This window comes from Sparus aurata, chromosome 13 (genome assembly GCF_900880675.1).
Source record: "Sparus aurata chromosome 13, fSpaAur1.1, whole genome shotgun sequence".
In the NCBI taxonomy this organism is placed as follows: Eukaryota; Metazoa; Chordata; class Actinopteri; order Spariformes; family Sparidae; genus Sparus; species Sparus aurata.
This window is the reverse complement of record NC_044199.1, coordinates 13965155-13984326: the sequence shown is the minus strand read 5'-3', so window position 1 is coordinate 13984326 and position 19172 is coordinate 13965155. Positions and strand designations below refer to the sequence as shown.

Sequence of the window (19172 nt, the reverse complement as noted above, 5' to 3'; positions counted from 1 at the left end):
CTACCGGAACACACGGATGTCAACAAACAGGTAAGTAGCTCCTTGTACAAACACACTGTTTTAACTACTTTTTTATTCATTTTATGTCATACACGCTACAGTGCTGTGTGCTAAGGTGTCTGCTGATGTTGCATAACTTTTGGTGTGAGATGTGGAGCATGTTAAGACGCTTAAAACACAGTGTAAAGTTCTGACCCCATGCTGTTAGCGTTCAATGCGAAGTCTCCGTTCACGGAGCTCTGTAATGGCTGGACCAAATTTGTTCGCGTCTTCGGTACTGGCAAGTCAAGGGTAGCTTGAGCAATGAAGCTGCATGTTTAAATCGACCGAAGTTCTCCTTTAAGAGGCATATTGAAAGTAGAGTGAATATTACATCGCTGTGGTGGATGCGGAATGTGTAAACATTATTGCCCTATCAATTGCATGAGTTTATGACATCTCCCATGTGGTGTGTAGAGCCCGCTCCACCACCCACCCAAGTGACCGGATGATCACACCAGGTTTAACTCTCAAAGCAATTGTCTTTTGAGCATTATGATCAAATAACGTGCATTCTTTTGAGCTGTAACAAAATGTGCTCAGTGTGACTTCGATGAGAAAACACAGATGTCAGGGGGGAACATTTCCATCTCCAGTCCCCCCGGTGAGATGAGCAAGAACAAGAACAAGAACAACTGTTGCTCCACAATATCAGCTTACAAGGAGCATGTAAGGAAATGCTGCACTATGCCAAACTCATGTCTCCTTTGAGACATGAGTTTTGCATAAAGTTGCAACAGCCCTGCTGCCCAACTTTATAAACGGAAGGACTTAGCGCTTCTTTTTTTACACTTCTTTTTTTTTTTTTACATATTCAGACTCAGCTTATTTGTTAGCGCTTAAGTTGAGAAAGTATATAACAAAAGCAGCAGGAGGAATTAAAGATTTGTTAAAACACACCCTAATACCTTTGTTAACGTTTTGCTAAATATGACATAAAAAACGAAGTCTCTCCTCATCACATCAAACTTTCATCTGTTTCGTTTTAGTTATTCAGTGACATGTATTTCAACACACACACGCACGCACACACACACAGCGTTTAACATTGGCTTTTCTTTCAGTGAGATTGAGTGTCTCATTTTCTTCTTCTACTTTCTGCATCCCTTCAGACTCACTGATTCTTTATCCCCCCCCAACCCTGTGCATCAGCACAACAGCTGGAACTACAAATCTAAATAAGCATGTAAATTCAATTCAACGCTTAGAGTCGTCGATGTTATCTAATGAAGCCCCATAATGAATTCTGGAAAACCAAAGCCTCATCTCGTTTTCTTTTTTTAGGCTGAAATTACCTCTGTGCCACAGAAAGTTGGCATATCTGCCCATCATCCTATAACAAGTAACGTTTGTTAGTTACTTTTGGCAGATAGCATGCTTTGAATCTGCCTTCATTCGTGTAAAGTGGCCACTTTAGAGTAAAGAAGCCTCCTGAAGGTCTTTAAAGCTCACTGTGGCATTCTTGGACTTGCCCAGCTGTCGGTTAAAAAGGGTCTGGATACAGTCAGCAAGTTTTAAATCCTGGGATGATTTGGAGGTTTATTCTAAAACAAAGAGAGAAAGCAAAACATACACAGTTTAGTATGAAAACAAAAGGAGAATTTACACCATCGTCGATTCAATACAGGTTTGCCAAATCGGTTCAAACACAGCAGCAGGCAGAGACATTTTAAGATGATTAACGAGAAAATAAAAACTCAAATAAAAGCCACGCAGAAGAAAGCCAAACAAGCTTCATGACCTTCACATACACTCGTGTATGAGAGCCCAGGCATGTCAAAACTTTCATCAGAGAACAAGTGTTAATGAAGGATGTCCGTCTGTGTCTCAAAAAGCAGCACCTGAACACAACACAAAGACTAGAAACGACCGCCTACCTGCTTCGTGGCCTTTATCAAACAAACCAACAAAGAGGGAACGCTACCGAGTGAGGCTACCTAAATAAGAGTTTTACTAAAGAGTACTCCAGTTTGCGCTATATGAACAATGTAAGGCGATATCTGCTGGCGGCTAACAAACTCGCAGCAGGGGGGGGTTCACGGTTCACAAAGTATCCAAAAACAGGCATATTGCGCACATGTCTGTGATCTGACACAGTTTTCGTTAAACTTCCCAAAAGGCCTCCAAGAGAAACTATGATCTGCGCTGAGATTTGCTCCATTCATGCCGACCGACACATTTACAACCCTGTGCTGCTGCTGCTGCTGCTGCTGCCGCTGCTGCCAGGCTAACTGCTTGTGTCTTCCTTTGTCAGAGAGCTAATGAAAGCCTTTTTGGAAAGCACACTTTGCACCAGAACTCCCGCACTGATCCCTTTCCACTCCATGCTCTTGTCTCGATTAATCATTTCCCCCACTCTCCCTCTCTCTTTTATGACCTTTTTGAAAACCCATGAAACTCAACGCAGCTTGCGCGTCACACCGTCCAAAACCTAGTACGCTCTCCAAAAAGGAGATCGGTACCAGTATGCAAAGAAAAATATGTATTTCCCAAAACTAAGAACGTAGCCTAAGATCACAATGAGCTCAGTGTTGAACGGAAGAAAAAGCCACTTCATTTTATCACTTCAGTTCAATCATTGGTAAAACAAAGACATGCCAACGCAGGGAAAAAACAATGTAGCTCCTCGACTGGGAAACACAAAAGGCACAAATTAAAGTGTCTCCCTCTGTGCTGCTGTCATCTCCAATAAAGAAACTCATCTGTGTCATTAGGTGTGCATTGGGGGTTTTCGTGATATGCTGTAGTATGAAAATTGAAAAACATCATAGTACAGTGTTATCATTTTTTTGTGTTTGTTCAGTCAAAATGAGCCCATTTTCATTCCTCCAAACTTAATTTTTAGAGCACCTTTCAAACAAGTCAAATGCAATTCAAAGTGTTTCTCGAGGACAGTAACTGTTTTCATGACGTGCAACTTGGAACTAAAAGAACTTGAAAGCCGAAAGACACGCGACTTGAATGGAGGAATGATGACCGGAATGACTTGTCCGTGCTTATTTTATGTTTTATCTCCTCCTCTTTTAGGCTTTTTAAAAAAAATTTGTCTGGCTGTTAGCATTTCACCAATGAAAAGAGAAGGGGAGGGAACATACATTTTTTGATTGAAAAGCAATTAAGCAAAAAGTGATTACTTTTATTTCAGTCAATACCAGTAATTGTAACTAAGAATTGCATTTTGAACTAAATTAGAATTAGAAGCTAAATTCATTGTCATATTTTTGGAACAAGTTGTAAAATTGACCAGAGTTATTATCATTAGACAGGTACTCACACCTCATCTTTGACCTGACTTGGGAGCTGTACTAAGAAAAACAACTTTACTTGCCCACAAAAAATGACTTTGGACTTGCTTGACACTGTGTTAGCCCTGTGTTACAACTCTGCCGACAATAATAATAATTCTGTATCTGGAATGGGCCACCCCTTCTGCACTACTGACAACCTAAATACACCTGATTCTTTCATCAAGATGCATTATCTAGAAATGAACAAACATGACCAAAACACCCTATCTGGCAATGTCGAAGAAAGTGAGAAGAAATTCCTAGATCTGCACCAAAAGTTAATGGGGTCCATTCTAGGCTGAGAGCCATCCTCCATCCAAGTTTCATGGAAATACGTTCTTGAGATTGTGTGTGACCGTGCTGACAAACCAACCAACACATAAACAGACATAACAGGGGTGGAAAATTCAGGGCATTGTACCGTGAAAGGTTCATACAGTTTGCAACCCAACCATCTGGGTGTGACCTCCAGTAAACCATGCACAGGTGCACAGGAGTGTGGATGCAGCACTTTGTTGCTTCTGGTGGTCAGTGACTGAACCTCTGCAGGGGAGATGATGTGCCAAACCCAAAAAGGAAGGAGGAAGGCATAGGGACTGACAGCAAAGGCTTTAGCGAGAGACAGCTGTGGAAACGTGAGCGTATGTGTGTGTGTGTGTGTGTGAGTGTGTGTGAGAGAGAGAGAGAGCGAGAGAGAGAGAGACGGTGGCTCTCCAACAGTGTGGAGAGGATGTGGCTGCTTTTGCGCACCGAGCTCTCCACTTCTTACTTGCCTCTCCCCCTACTTCGCCTCAAACTCTCTGGTCATATTTCAGGGTCGGGCATGCCTCGATGTGTTGAGCGGGACTTCTGCCGGGCTCGTCGATTGACTGACCCTCGGGGGGGTGGGGTGGAGGAACCGGTCGGGGTTTGGTCTGAGCTGACGTCTTTTTAGCCGGGTCGGCATGGGCGCAGGAAAACGCGTCAGGATGGATTTACCTGTCGTGATCCTGCTCATCTACCTCACCCATACTGAGATCAGAGGTAAGGAAAACGGAGGGAGGAGGAGGTTATAACATTCAGACCCACAAGAAAATTTCATATTTTAGAATAATTACAGGTTGTATCTTCTTTTGATTAAAGGTCATTTTCTCAAGTCGCTTAGGTTTATTTGTGAATGAACATGTACAGTGGAAGACAAGTCTGACCCCAGAGTTAGGTTAAGTTTTAACAACCTCAGCCGAGGACAGGAAAACTCTTTTGATAGTTGATTTGGACAGAAAGCCAATTATTTTTTTTATTTTTTATTTTTGCTATACATGGAAGTACAAATGCATGAAATAGGCTGTGAGATTGTTCAGATCTGTGTGACTGCTGTCATCACAAAGATAGAAGGAAAAGTCCTAACATTTCAGTGCTTTTTGACGGAATTAATAACAGACTGAGTTGGGATTTTATTGAAAAGAACTGATAAGGATCATAACATTCTAAGTTGATGTTATTCATGGTATTGTGCCGGAATTTAGAATGAAAATGAACTCACGCTGACATTTCATGGTTCTTTGGTACTCTAAATTTGTTCAGAGGTTTGCTATTTAAGGGGATATTTTTCCAGACAGTGGGGGGTTTGGGCTGGTGAATATCGCAAAAATCCAATATCCACTTTTGTGCCCACCCACACTCCCTCCACCTCCCAGCCTGTGACTCATCTTCATGACCTATTGTGGTCCGAATGTTCAGATGAGTTTTTGTAGGAGCAGAGACACACAATGAGGACAGAGGTGTGACTGTTGTTTATTCCCACATTGTGGTGCATTTTCTGTTATTGTTGTTTTTGCAACTAATTCCTAATTTTCAGTATGTGGAGGAATCAAAGCACAAACACAACAAAGTGCAGGTAATTCATTTAGATCAGGCTGGGGATTCAAATGACTTTGTAAACTTTGTTCATTGCTATTTAAAGGTCCGATCTGAAGGATTAAGCAGGTTGAGGGGTGAGGTTGCACACTGACATGAACACCCTTCACCTCCCCCTTCCATATGTGGGCACTAAAAAAAGCGAAAATTGTGAAAAGCCTTGGAGCCATTGTTTTGGTTTGTTCCTTCAGGACTGCTGTAGGAAAAAAAGGTATTGCACGCTCACTTGTACCCAAAGCTAATGTGTATGAGGAAGACAAAAGATACAGCAGGTCAAAAATAAATGTATTGTTAAGTTGTTCATAAAGGTAGCAATTATAGTAACTATACGGCAAAGAAACAATAACCCTCTGCCTTACAAGGATTAAAGAGGATTATTAGAGTATGTTGTCTTCCACTTCTTAATTTTTGTAATCAGTGAATTCGTGCAAACAAAAGCCTGCTTAGGGAGAACAACAAACGTTAAAAAATTTAATAAAAATAGGTCTTTTAGCAAATATTAGGCAGTAATAATGAGGATAAATAATTAAATGTGTTAGCCTAACTGCTAAAATTGTCTTGCCTTATATAAATGCTAATATTTTAAGATACTGTATTGAGTGGCCTGTTAATGAAAAGGTCAGAGTGTATACTGTCACAGGCTTTTATTGTGAAAGGTAGAAAACAGAGAAAATCTGTCAGCATGTGGTGTCGATGTGAGCGAAGTTTGTCAACTTCGTTCAGACTGGGGGGCCTAGCTCCATCATTTTATTATCTTCATTAATATAGGCGCAACTAATAAAACTCAGCTGCAAAATTTATGAACATGTAATTTAGTTTTTTGCCTCGTCTGTGATCCGATCAGCCTATGAACCCTGCACGAACTACATCCAGAAGTTCGACTTGCTCTTTGTGCATGCTGCAGCTGTAGCTACTTGCCTGTGAATATACTATAAACTTATCAAAGAATGTTTTTTTCTAAGTGAAATAATAATAATACCATCTTTTCCATTAGGGTAACAGAGAACATCTTTTATTCACCCTCAGGGAAGGTTGTGTGATTAATTTGAGCTAACCAAAGAGCAGACAGAGTCTCAAATGCTGCGACATTTGTTGAGACGTGGGGAGGGATGGTAATTAGGAGGAAGCCCTCAAGACATTGAGCTCAGTCTCCTCCACACATTTGAGGTGCAGTGTATTCAGATGGTCTAATCCCCATCAAATATGAACAGGTAACACATGATGGGCAGTGAATTCATCTTCCATCAGATCAAGTCTTTCCCGTCTTTCCGGGGAGGGGCAGTTGGCTCATGTACGGGACATTCCCAGTGTTGAGACTGCAGAGATTTGAGTGCAGCAGAGGAGCACGAATCAGGGTTCAGTCAACTATCATGATTGTTGGAGGATTTATGTATTTTGGGTTTACTGGAAACTGACAGTCTCCACAGAGATTCAGTTGTTTGGGCTTGTACAGTGAGTCGCATGTTGATATGATAACCTTCATTCACAGCAGACGAGAAGATCAAACAGGAAATCTTGCAGATTTTCATCCTCAAAGAGCAATACTGCTAATGAAACTCTTTCGGATTCTATTTGCACCACTGATCAGTCAGTAGATCCAGTTGTGATGAGCATCAAGATGGGATGCCACAGAGGCCGGCATGATGATCTGCTTGGGCAATCTCCTGTTTTCAGTGTGTTTCAAGTCTGTCTGCCTCAGAGAGAACTGTTGTGAAGAATAAAATTTCCTCTTGAATGCTGGGAAGATGTTAAGAGGAGTGTGTCAGGAAAATCAAACTGGAATATAAAACACGTGTTGGAAGTGGCTTGGAAGTCACCCGATTGGTTAAGGCACCAGCAGTAGTTTAGACCTGCAGATGTAGACCTGATGACACCCCATGCAACCCGATGGGGCCACTGATGGTGTCGTCATCTGTGTTTGTCACACTTTATTTTATGTTGCGGAGTGACATCCACCTAAACAGGATATATGGGTGTGAATAATGGATTCATGCAGATTGTTCCAGGCACTCTATAAATAGTAAACTAACTGATAAAGTAAACTGTAAATGAAAAAGTGACACTTGCAGTATACTTGGTGGTTTTAAACTCTATTATGCATTGCTGATATTTCATAATATGAAGCAAGCATTCAGACTGATCAAACAGCACATTGTTCCTCTGCTCCGGAGGGCCACAGAGGCTCGCTGCACTTTCACGCCGTGTCTGTTTTCATTTGTCTTTTTATAGCCGACGTTCCGCAGACTCCAGATCTGAAGTCGAGTGTGTGGTCTCTGCACAGATTTAAAGATTACGCGGTAGATGTCATCTGACTGTGATCACTGTGAAATGCCAATCTAGACAGTTAACACATACTCCCACTGTGTTACTCATGTAAGGAGTCGCCGAGGAAAGAGAGTGATGAAAAGGCATGAGTCACTGATCAAGGCAGAACAAGTTTTCCAAGTGTTTGATTTAGATGTTGGAGACCTGCTCTGAATAACCGAGAGTAGCTTTTTGAAATGTCATGAGCACTTTGTCGTCAGGGAACATTGCGGTGCTGTAATAACATACATCAGGGACAAAAGCATTAATTGTATGAAAGGTAGAACATAGCTAATTTTAAAGCAGATATAATTGATATTCTCAAATGACCATGTGAAAAACAATATGACACTATAGAAGGGATGTTTGGGGTGAATTTACAGGGAGTGATCATGTGAATCTGCAGCTCCCCTCAGCTTTACAGAGCTCTACAGCATTATTTAGCTGTCCGGCTGCAACTGTAATGTTTTGGCTCAGTCTCAATTCTGTCATAACCTCGTTATGGGTCGCAATAAACCTTTTTTACCGATAAGGACCTCTAAAAATCCTTGGAAAGGTCCTAAAAACCAAACTACATGCTTATTACTAAACACCAGACAGAAACAGTAAGTCACTTGGTGAACAACTTGCAGCAAAAGAGCTACATTTTTCTGTAAACAGAGCGAAATGAGATTATGACAATTAGTCACCAGAAAACAACTCCAAATGAATGTTCCTCTGTAATCGGTGTAACGATTAATCACAGCTAGTCTCTAGTGTTCATCAGTGGCCCCCAAAATTAATTAGCGCATGGGTTCTTATTCCTATCTTTTTTCAAGAGCATTGTCTTTCAATTTGAGACTGTCAGGTAGAGATTTTGTAATGCCTTCCCTTAAAATCCTGCCGTAACACTCTAAAAGCTCCTGCCTGCACTTAGAGTTACTCTGCCTCTGCTCAAACTGTATGCATGTGCTGAGATATATTCTTGCTTGCACAGATTTCCTGCGCCTCCCTCCTTCTCCTCAGCGAAGAAACATCTCTGTAAAAAACTGCTTCTGTGAGGCTAACGTCCCTCCATTTCCCCTCTGCTGTCACTCTTTTTGTATAACAGCCCAAGTCAATGACTTCAAGGTGTAGTGCTGACCAGTTAAATAAAAATTTAAAAAACATGACAGTGAGTTCACAGAGTGAAATGGAATTAAAAATTACATTCTGAATCAGCTCATTATCTGCAAATCACATCACGGTAATTCTAGCAATCAAAATCCCAGAAAAACAGGGACATCCCGTCAAAGCACACACACAAAACAAATCCAAAAAATGAGTACATCAGCCTGGATCGAACAATCCAGCAAATCCAACAACAGAAAAAAACAAAAACAAACAAGAAGGTTAAGAAATAGATTCTTTTTTGTTGGCGTCAGCAGAAAGGTTTCAAGAAGGAGTCATTCTGCATGAGCCTCTTGCAGATGTGAGTATGGGGCCTGGCAGGCAATAGTGTTCAGGATTTGTTTTTGGCTAGTTTTATTGGCCAGAAACATGACAGGCTGCAGTAAATGAACCGAAAAATGTGTTCATAACGACTAAAGCGTCCTGAGGCTGACTGGTGGACATAAATTGTGAAGCAGTGGTGAATGACTAATCTTTCAGACTAACCTTACTAAAACCAAATGACAAAGGAAAAATAAACTTTTTCTCCAGTCGCCAGGCTTTGGCACAGAGGCGAAACTAATACGAAGGGGCTGTTAAGCTGTCTGGGGAAAGAACTCAGGACTGTGTGTAAGTGACTGATACTGTTAGTAGTGTTGTAGTTCACCACCTCTATTTAACCATGGCGCTTCCAGTTTGACATAGGTGCCCCTTCTCACATTGTCCAAATTTGTGCACTTCTGACTGCACTGAACTGCTTAGCCCTTCGGCTGGACTAGATTCGCCTCACTGTATCACTGAGTTTGAAGTGCACATTGATGTAATGTTATACTGTAAACATCTGTATATTTAATTATGGTGTTTGTTTTCAAAATGTTCAACACTGCCTGCTTTCATGTTCAACATAATGCTGAGATTTGTTGCAGACTTGTTCCCGTGTCCCGTGTTCTAAAAATATTTACTATCGTTAAACAGATTTGACAACTGACATTTGCTACTTATCGTAAGCCTGATGTTTGTAATCTCACTCATTCCTGCGTCTCTTTCTTTAGCGCTGCAGGCCAACAGGGTAAAACTAGAGACCGGCTGCCTCCTCGGACACTTCCCATGCGGGAACACGAGTGAGTGCCTCCCACAGGCCTTGCAGTGCAACGGACACAAAGACTGTCCCAATGGAGCCGACGAGCGACGCTGTGGTAAGTGTTTGTACGTAAAACTAAAAACAGGGGTTTACGACGAGCAAGGAAGCCTCCGAACAGCAGAAAATAAGTAATGCATTAATTTTTCCAGTAAAGCAGCTTTATTCACGAGTCATCTGGTACCAGCTCCTTCTGGTTACCCAGATATTAGTCTAATCCCAGTAAAAAAAAAAAAAAAAGAAACAAAAGTCAGCAGCAACAAACCATTTTTCATTCAACATTAAGACTAAAAAAACAAGTCACTACAGCTTCACTTGGCAAATGTGCCTTTTTACAACATGGGAAAACTCACTGGTGGTCCCTCTGTTGGCCCCATGTGCGAAAAAACAGAGACCCCTCTTAGAGACTCCATGGTAGATAAAATCTAATAAAGTGCCTTCTAGGGTTCCCTTCCAGTGGAGAAAATGTGTCAAAGTGCCCTCTCTTCGCTATGAATATATCACGACTTTCTTCCTGCAAGTTCCTCGGACTGCATTTCACACATAATTCAAATGCTTTACGTGTCAAACATCATTATGGTAACGGAAACAAAAGTAGAAATCCTCATTTAACACTTCCAGACAATGTAATTGTCACCCCTAAGTGTGGTCTCCAGTGTTTCCTAAATGAGGAGTCTCAACCACACTATAGCCCTCCAGCAAGTGTATATCTGTGTGGAGTTGTAATTTCCACTACTGGAACCCAGCCTACATCAAGTTATTGTGAATATATTTACTTTTTCAAAGCCCGAGCCACAAGCTCAAAGTTATTTACTATGTTCATATAGATGGTTCAAGTTTTTTTTTACTTAACGAAGAAAAACCCATGCCCTCAGAATCATTTGAAGCAGGCTGCTTCATCAGTGGATTAGTGAGCGCCTTACTCACATCAAAGCACAGCCTCCAGGCCTTTGAGAGTAAAATACACCTTTTTCATCTAGTTGAAAAAATCTGTCGTAGCCTCTCAGGATCTTTGGTCATCTGGAGCCTCAGCCAGTGGAATAATCTCCTCACCACACTCTGTCGTCTCTAAATCCTTTGAACTGCCTCAGTTGGAGAAAGATAGCTGTAAGGACAGAATAACATCGACACTGACCTGTGCAGGTTCAGAAAACTGAACCGAGTTGAGGAGTCGTTAAGGACACGTGTGAGCTCTGAGTTTCATGGTCAGGGCTCTCATGTGTCCTTAAAGATGAGAGGTATGACATCTTCAAGAAACTGAAAGTCTAGCTGCCTGCGATACAGCACTTAGAATTACCAAGACCTGGACTGAGAACCTTCATCATCTCACATTATCATTCAAGACCAAAATATAACTATTTGGTATTTACTCTTTTGTGTCAGGTATTCCATTTAACATTTGGTGAAAAGGCTTATGGGCTATTTCCAGTGCCATCTATCTGAGAAATCTAAAGAAATCTAATCCCTGATAAATGTTTTGAAAAACACTGAATTTTCTGCAGGGTACAAGCACATATTTAGTATTGGCTGAATCGAGGAGAAGCGCTCGCCTTGAACTGATAATTGTTGCCGCGTGTCAAGTCTTTTAGAGTAGCTGACCACTTTTGCGGTCTCCACTCAGCAGTGGTGGACAGTAACGGAGTAAATTTACTTGAGTACTGTACTTAAGTACATATCCAGAAGATTTGTACTTTACTTGAGTATTAGATTTCTTTGGTACTTATTACTCTTACTTGAATAAATTTCCAAGACAAATATTTTTACTTTTACTCGTGTTAATTTCTAGGAAGGCTGAAAAGTACTTGTTACTTTCAGGTCTGCTCTTTTTTTTTTTCTTTCTAAAATACTATTGGACACAAGCTGTGTTTGTCAAAGAAGGAAACCTATCACAGTGCACGCTCTCCACTGGGATCTACGTAAAAGCGGAAATACGTCATTCCTCCCCATAAGGATACCACCAAAGTAGCCACGCTCTCGACTGCGTTTGTCAACACAAACCGCGACAATGGCTGCATCAGATGTAGTTTTTTGTAAAGCAGTGATTCTCAACCAGTGGTCTGGGGACAACGTTGGTCTTTGGGGGGGGGTTCCAGTTCCCAACTTAGCTAAATGATAGAGAGTTAGTTGGACGGTGCAGGTTCATTTGGTTACAGTTTTAATGATTGTTAACAAACATCTGCATCTGCAACATCTGCTGTCCTCCTGTGATCCCATTCATTTCATTAGTTTTTATAGGTGTTTCTGCAGGCTTTATATAACATTGTGGTTCTAAAAGCAAGCACATCAGTGCAGGTGGTTTCAAAGAGATAATTCTCAGAAACAAGAGTTAAAAGGTCCTTAAACTCATTTAGAAAAAATTATAGTAATTCATTGATGTGAAAAATAAGAAATTTACTCTTACTCTTACTTTTACTTAAAGTAAATTTAAAAGCATGTACTTTTGGATACTTAAGTACCTTTAAAAGCAAGTACTTTTTTACTCTTACTCGAGTAACATGTCGACTGAGCTACTTTTACTTGTAACGGAGTAAATTTTGACCAGTAGTATTTGTACTCTTACTCAAGTACTGGGGTCGAGTACTCTGTCCATCTCTGCCACTCAGGCACATTTGACTCTTTCATTCAAAGTTGACTTCTCCAGTACTTTGCAAAACTTTGAGGAAGCTGTCCAGTGTGCAAAGATTTAGCTTCCGACACTGCAGAAAACACAACTGGATGCTAATAATGTAAAATATCAAGATTCTAGGGCTCGGCGATAAAACGATCCCGTTCATTTTCACGATAAGAATACATTTATAACATTTATTTTCGACAAAGGTTTTTTTTTTTTTTTTTTTTTTAGTCCGTTTTCCTCTCCCTAGAATACGCTACACCAACAGCCAATCGCACAGCAGAGAAACAAATGCATGGTGGATGCATGTTTCTGGCCCCTCCCACTCACAACAACTCTGAATGACGGTGTCGAGCCAACATGATGAGCGGTCCGACTAGCGGAACCGAGCGCGAGGAAACTGACAAAGACGAAGAAATTGAACCGAAGAAAGGTCACACCACTTACACGCTTACTTGGAAATAGTTTTCCTACCTGAAGTCTGACAAATGGCAGACCAGCATAATGTGCAGAATGTGTCGGCGACCACAACCAACCTCTTTCATCATCTCAACAGGTACTGTCCCAAACAGAACTCCGAAAGCATCAGTTTGCGCTATCATGCTAGTGTCAACCTCCCCGCAAGAAGCCAACAGACCAGCCTCACTGCTTCTACTACTCAGACTTCACTTCGACACCCAACACTTGCCGCTGCTTTTTCAGCCACTGCCCCATATGAGAAGGAAGCGAAGCGACACAAAGACATAACAAGCGCATTACTCACTGTACTGCTAAAGATATAATGCCTATAAGTACAGTTTAAAAACAGAGTTTCAAGAAGCTAATGACAGTCACGGATGCTAAGTACACTCTGCCAAACATCAGTCCCTATGCTAGACGCAGAGTGGAGGGTCAAGGTGGGCCATCTCAGAGATGATAGGTGGACTGGTAACACGTCCGAGCCACATCAGGAGGCTAATGAAGCTTAACTGAACAACTACCTGCAAGCTCAAGAATGTGCAATATTCACAGAATACAGTAGCATAATCGTTCTCAACATTTAACTTTTTAGTATTTTCTTTAATCAATGTTCAGTTCAGTATACTACTTCTAAAATGTTTGAGACATGTTTGAAACAAGCAATTTGTTGTACCATTTTGTCTATTCAGTCTTTCACAGAAAGCCATTTGGTTGGTTGGTTCTGTTGAATGTTTGTCATCTAGTATCTGACAATAAATACATGTCTTTACAAACCATAATTAACCTTCTGGTTTGTTTTGGGTTCTCTCCTAAGGAGAATAGATATCGTGATAACACTTTTGGCCATATTGCCCAGCCCTACAAGATTCCCTTGTCCTGTAGCGAGCTTACCACATTTCTTCAGCCGATTTCCATCGTCTGTCTGCAGTGTGCACATACAGTCATTTTTGTTCCTCTTTGCAGGGGACAATGTCGGCTGGGCAGACCTAATTGGCCAGACGCTAGAGAATGCTGACCCATTGGACCAGTACTACCAGAATGAGTGTTGTAAGTGTGTGTGTTTACACTATTTGTGTTATAGACGATACTTTAAATTGTTTAAGTATTTACTTTGGGCATGTTTGTGTGTTCAGACATTTATCAGATGACGATTTTAACCTAATAACCCATTTGTGTTCAGTAAAGTGTATAGAGATTCCTCCCTTCCTTGTGTGTTTTAAATTTTGTTGAGCCTTTCATTGAACTCAGCACTCCTCAGAGACTCAGGTTCTCTCTCCTCTTTTACCATCTCCTTGGTACGTTCATGATATAAAGTACATTTCCCCTCCAGCTGCAGCCAGCAGTCATCATTACAGAACATAAATACCTACAGGAGGCCACCTCCGTGGATCCCTGCTGCAGTCAGGTTGATGAGCAGGAGGGAAGACAGTGTTTCGCACAGTATCAGACTTGAATTGTGGCAGTGGCTGTTCAGCTGGGGTGCCATAGAGCATACACACTCAAGACTGCCGCCGACCGAGTCGGCCAACTTCCGGTTTAGCGCTGAGATAACTTGGATGGGGATAAAATGTACTCGGGCGGCTCTCCAATTATTAATGGACCGAATTGCTCAAATATTAACAGTTCGGGTTGAGTTCTGTTTTACAGATGCGTATTTCACAATGTTATTTTGGGGGGAAATTCCCCAGTGCATCACATGACGATGTAATTACACGGCTTGACCACGACAAAAACTGGCTTCATGGCCTGGCGCTCTTTGTGGCTTGATCTCTAAGATGAGGTCAGCCGTCTTCTTTACAGAGGAAGTTACAGTCAAGCCAAATTCGTTAAATAGTCCTCCTTCTCTTCTTTGGTTGGTTTTACCGGCGGACTAAATCCACACCACCATCCACTGTATCGGAGTATATAACATTATGCTGTTCACTGACGGGTGCGCTGTCTTGAGTGAGTGAGAACTGGACGCAGCTCCAATATTAAAAAACAATATCTGGCAGCCAATGTTGTGGCAGGACAGCCACAAATAAATTAATGTGTCGGAAACACTGGAAGATAAATCCACTTTTTAATCCTAAAAGTTTCAGAGTAATCTCTGAGCTCTCCTTCTGTCAACAAAGTACCCCAGATGTGTGTTTATTCTTCCAGAAGCTCTGGCTCTGCACCTGACTCTCTCTTCCAGAACCGCATGGCAAATTTAACACTGAAAGTTTAATATTTCACATATAATTTGATGTGAAAATCTCCATTTTCACTTAATTCGTGCTGCTTCATTTGCAGACCGCCGGCTTGGCTAGACGTGGATTTGCGTCTGCACTGATCTGGCAGATCAGATTAATCCCCATTTATCATTGTAAATTGAATCACACTGGGCCCTTTGAAACTGGGATGGCTATTTTAAATTTCCACAACTGCACCATACTGAAAATAGCTTCAGATTGAGGCCCTAAGGGCATTCTATGATTAGCCTCTGTAGTTTAAAACCATGAATGGTGTTTTAAAGTGTATGTGTCTGTGTGGTGTGTGCATGTTTGTGTTTGTGTAGTCTTACAGGAGTATCCGGAGAGTTGTGACTGCATACAGACGGATGTGGAGTGTGTGGAGGTCAACCTGCAGGACGTTCCTCTGCTCTCTCCAAATGTCAGCTGGCTGTAAGTGTCCTCTGACAGTGACGACCGTGTGTTTGCGCTTCTGTCATGCGGGCTAGCAATTAAAGTTCTAAGTGAGTAGTTTTCCTCATTTCGTGGAGAAGCTATTTTAGCTTGTGACCTGCCCTCAGCAAAGATTTCTGACTGTGGGTCTCGCTGAAGAGAGGAAGGAGCTGACGGAAGCACCAAAATCCAATTACCATGACTCGGTCTAGTTTAGCACTTTCCATCATCCTTTTGCTTGTTGACCTTTCTTTTGGAAAGACTTTGGGACCTCTTTTTATTCTTTTAAGTCATAATTAGTTAATTTTACCCAGCATAGTGAGTAAAGAACGTCAAGCATATAGGCAGACAAGCATAAGGTCTAAAAAACATGTTCTGATGAAAAAATGTTGCCCCCAAAATCAAGGTTTGTCATTTTGGGAAACGTGGCTTTCTACTGACAATCATGACAATAGCCTAGGGCTGGGTGGTATGGCCTAAAAATTTAATCTCCGATTTTTTCACACCAAACTAGATTAACATTTTTTTTTATCCTTCTCAAGAACAACCTTCAAATTACAAAGACATTATTAAAAGCATTGCATTTATTTTAATGCTTTTATTTGAAACAAAATTGCCCTGCCATTGTAAACAGTGCACCTTTGAACTCACTTGAAATTAATAAAAGTGCATCCTTTTGAAAAGAATGTGTCCCTCTTTGATAAAATGCTTTTGTAAACATAAATTTAACATGTCAGATTGCTTGCTTTTATAAAAACAGATCAGTTTCCATATTTGTATTGATAAAGTGTGAACATAACTTTCATTAAATACTTTATTTTGCAAAAGGTGCCTTTTGTTTACAAAAAGTATATATATCCCTGATAGGGCTGCAGCTATCGATTCTTTTTGTAATCGATTAATCTAACACTTTATCGATCGATTAATCGAGTAATCGGATAATTTTTTTTTTTGCGTTTTTAAACAACCAAAACAAATAATGCATAACGAAAATGATGTGGCTGTAAAATGATCAAGCATTTCTCAAAAAAACAGAGGTATTCATTCCAACTCCAACATTTGGCTCCAAAACTAAGCCCATTCATTAAGTGCCAGTGCCAATAATTAAATAACAATATAGTTAAATCAACTTACTGTTAAACATGTATAACATGTAAAACTGTGAATACAAACTTAAATAGTAAAGGCCATTTGGCCTTGGTTTTGTTTTCTTCATACAACATTACAAAAAAAGGATTGCACCTTCTGCAAATTACCCACCTGAGAACAAAGAATGAATATAAAATATCAAGCCAAACAGGTACACAATGTGTACAATTTATAAAAAAATAAATGTAAATAAAACAATTATAAATAAATAAAATAAATAAATTATAAATAAATTATAAATAAGACTTTTTCAGTCTTCAGTCCCCAAATCCATGATAATCACACTAATCCGCCAATCACAAGGAGTACCTAGGGTCCTACCTACTCCACATTATACGTGTCCTCCTGGAACCAAAACTTATCCTGAACTGTCAGAAATCATTACAAAGTGACACAGACACATTGGATTAGCCGGTGGAGGCTGTGTAATGCACTCAAACAGAGTTTATAATCACAAAACAGCCAATGTAGCACGTAATTCATGATCATGTCTGTATAAAGTGATGTTTATTTTTGCTGTTCTTCGGCGGCTGTTTCAGTGAGTTTTGGGCGCAGAGTGATGAGACGTGTACCGTTGAAATTTGTAGAGTCCCAGCTTTCATATGACATGCTGTATGTAGCATTAGCATGAAGTAGCATTTTAGGACATGCGCCATTAGCGTGTTTTTTCTACGTGCTCCTTTAGTTGCTTGGTGTCGGAATTGAGTTTCGATTAGGTGAAAATGATTATCATGAGCGTTTAGCCGAGCTTCTTCCCGTTAAGTTGGTGTGCTGCATTAATATGTTGCTACATGGTTAGCATGCTCGCATGTATAATGCAACATGCGCAGCTCGGGTTGAAGAGGTTAAAAACATCAAAGCTAAATATCATATCTAGTCAAACCGCATCACGACATCACTGCAAATACAGAGCTAAATTGTGCCAGCCAGCTAAATTCAAAATGTATGACGCGCTGGTGTGCTTCCTGAACAACGGTCCGTGTGGAACAATCAGATCCCTGCGCGTATAGTGCGCGTCATAGGAATCGAGTTAATCGAGTAACTCGATGAATCGTTTCAGCCCTAATCCCTGAAGATATGTAAACTAAATTAAACAGCTGCAGGCAATGTATAGTAAACATGACATGTTGGTAGATGAGGTGTGTGCTTGCTGTCTTTTGTACACATTATGGGCCAGGAAGACGAGCCTGTCTGCTACCTCTGGCTTGAAGCCCCGTTGTGGTTTCTTAGCACAAACCTGGGGTCGAAAGTTTTCAGCATGTGGATGAACCTCCGGCTTTTCCACTATATATACGGGCACCATATCTTTAACGATATGCAACGTGACTGCATCCATAAAAGCTGTCCATCGGGACCCTTTCTTCTCATACGGGACACAATGATTAAATGATTCTGTTAATGTTGGCTGCTTTATAGCGGGTATCTGTGGGCTACCCTGGTTGTCTAGTAGTGAACAAGCTGCCTGTGACTCTGATCCGCCCCTCGGACAGCGTCTGCGGAATGGAAAAGCCAGGGGCCTGGAACTGTGGTGTGTCGGGCTGATGGTGTTCACAGTCTGACAGATCCTTCATCAGATAAAAGAGTAATGTCCCACACTTCATCCCACAAAGTTACATTACAGGACCAAACAACAGTAATGTGGTTACTGGCAGTGTCTTTTGCAACCTATATAAGGAAAAAAAAATACTGCAGTTACACGTAACATTTTGCTCAGATTGACGGCCATCTGTAAAGGACGCTTTAAAGGGATATTCCGGTCTAAGTTTAATCCATGGTCTAACACACCGTGAAACTGTGTTAGACTCCCTCTCGAGAGATCAAGTTTGTGGACCGCTAGCTAACGTAGTTTTAGCATCCTCAGAAATGACTGCACGACAACACGACAAGAGCCAATCACTGCACACCAGGGTGTGCAGTGATTGGCTCTGGTGCGCACGTGACCGTGGTGGCTCCGGTGGACAATGCTCAGCGGAATTTGTAAAGCATTTATGAAATAATTTAGTCACGGTATCATTGCAGTCCAAGCAAATACTTAGATGCACACCACTGAACCACGCAGCAGCCATGTTGAAACTCTCGGGTCAGTGTGATCCTGATCCGCAGAGATATTTGACTAACAGAAACACACACACACACACACACACACAGACAGACATAGATTCCGTGCTTTTATAGAGAGATGCCTTCCTGCGTGGCGGACCGGCACCTGTTCTCCCCGATATTTTTGCCAGTGAGTGCTCTGAAGGAGTCTGAGTCAGCTGTTGATAACAGGAGCATGTTCTCAACAGCATACCTGCCTTTCATTGCATTCAGTTCAGTCTGTGTCAAGTTTTTGTGAAGCTGGAGCAGAGAAATCCAGCTGTAGCTGCTTGGACAGCTCCTTGTCCTTCTTTGTTAGCGGAGCTCACGTTAGCCACACCTGGCCTGCTGTCATCATCAACAGTGTCAACAACGGTGTTTTTGGCCACTAGTGTTGTAGAAGCATGTGCCGTTGATAGATGATTCATTAGATTACA

At 41.2% G+C, this 19172-nt stretch overlaps 1 protein-coding gene across 5 annotated transcripts in view; it reads left to right on the top strand.

The window, feature by feature from the left end:
• The first annotated feature begins 3836 nt into the window (after positions 1–3836).
• rxfp2a (relaxin family peptide receptor 2a) overlaps positions 3837–19172 on the top strand; it is a 43029-nt gene continuing 27693 nt past the window's right edge. For 2 of the 5 annotated variants that reach the window (XM_030436933.1, XM_030436931.1), the window contains exons 1-4: positions 3980–4349; positions 9707–9850; positions 13826–13909; positions 15402–15507. In XM_030436933.1, the coding sequence (XP_030292793.1) occupies positions 4271–4349; positions 9707–9850; positions 13826–13909; positions 15402–15507 (413 nt within the window). In that variant the 5' untranslated portion in view covers positions 3980–4270. The other 3 variants (XM_030436932.1, XM_030436935.1, XM_030436934.1) reach the window with 3 other exon arrangements.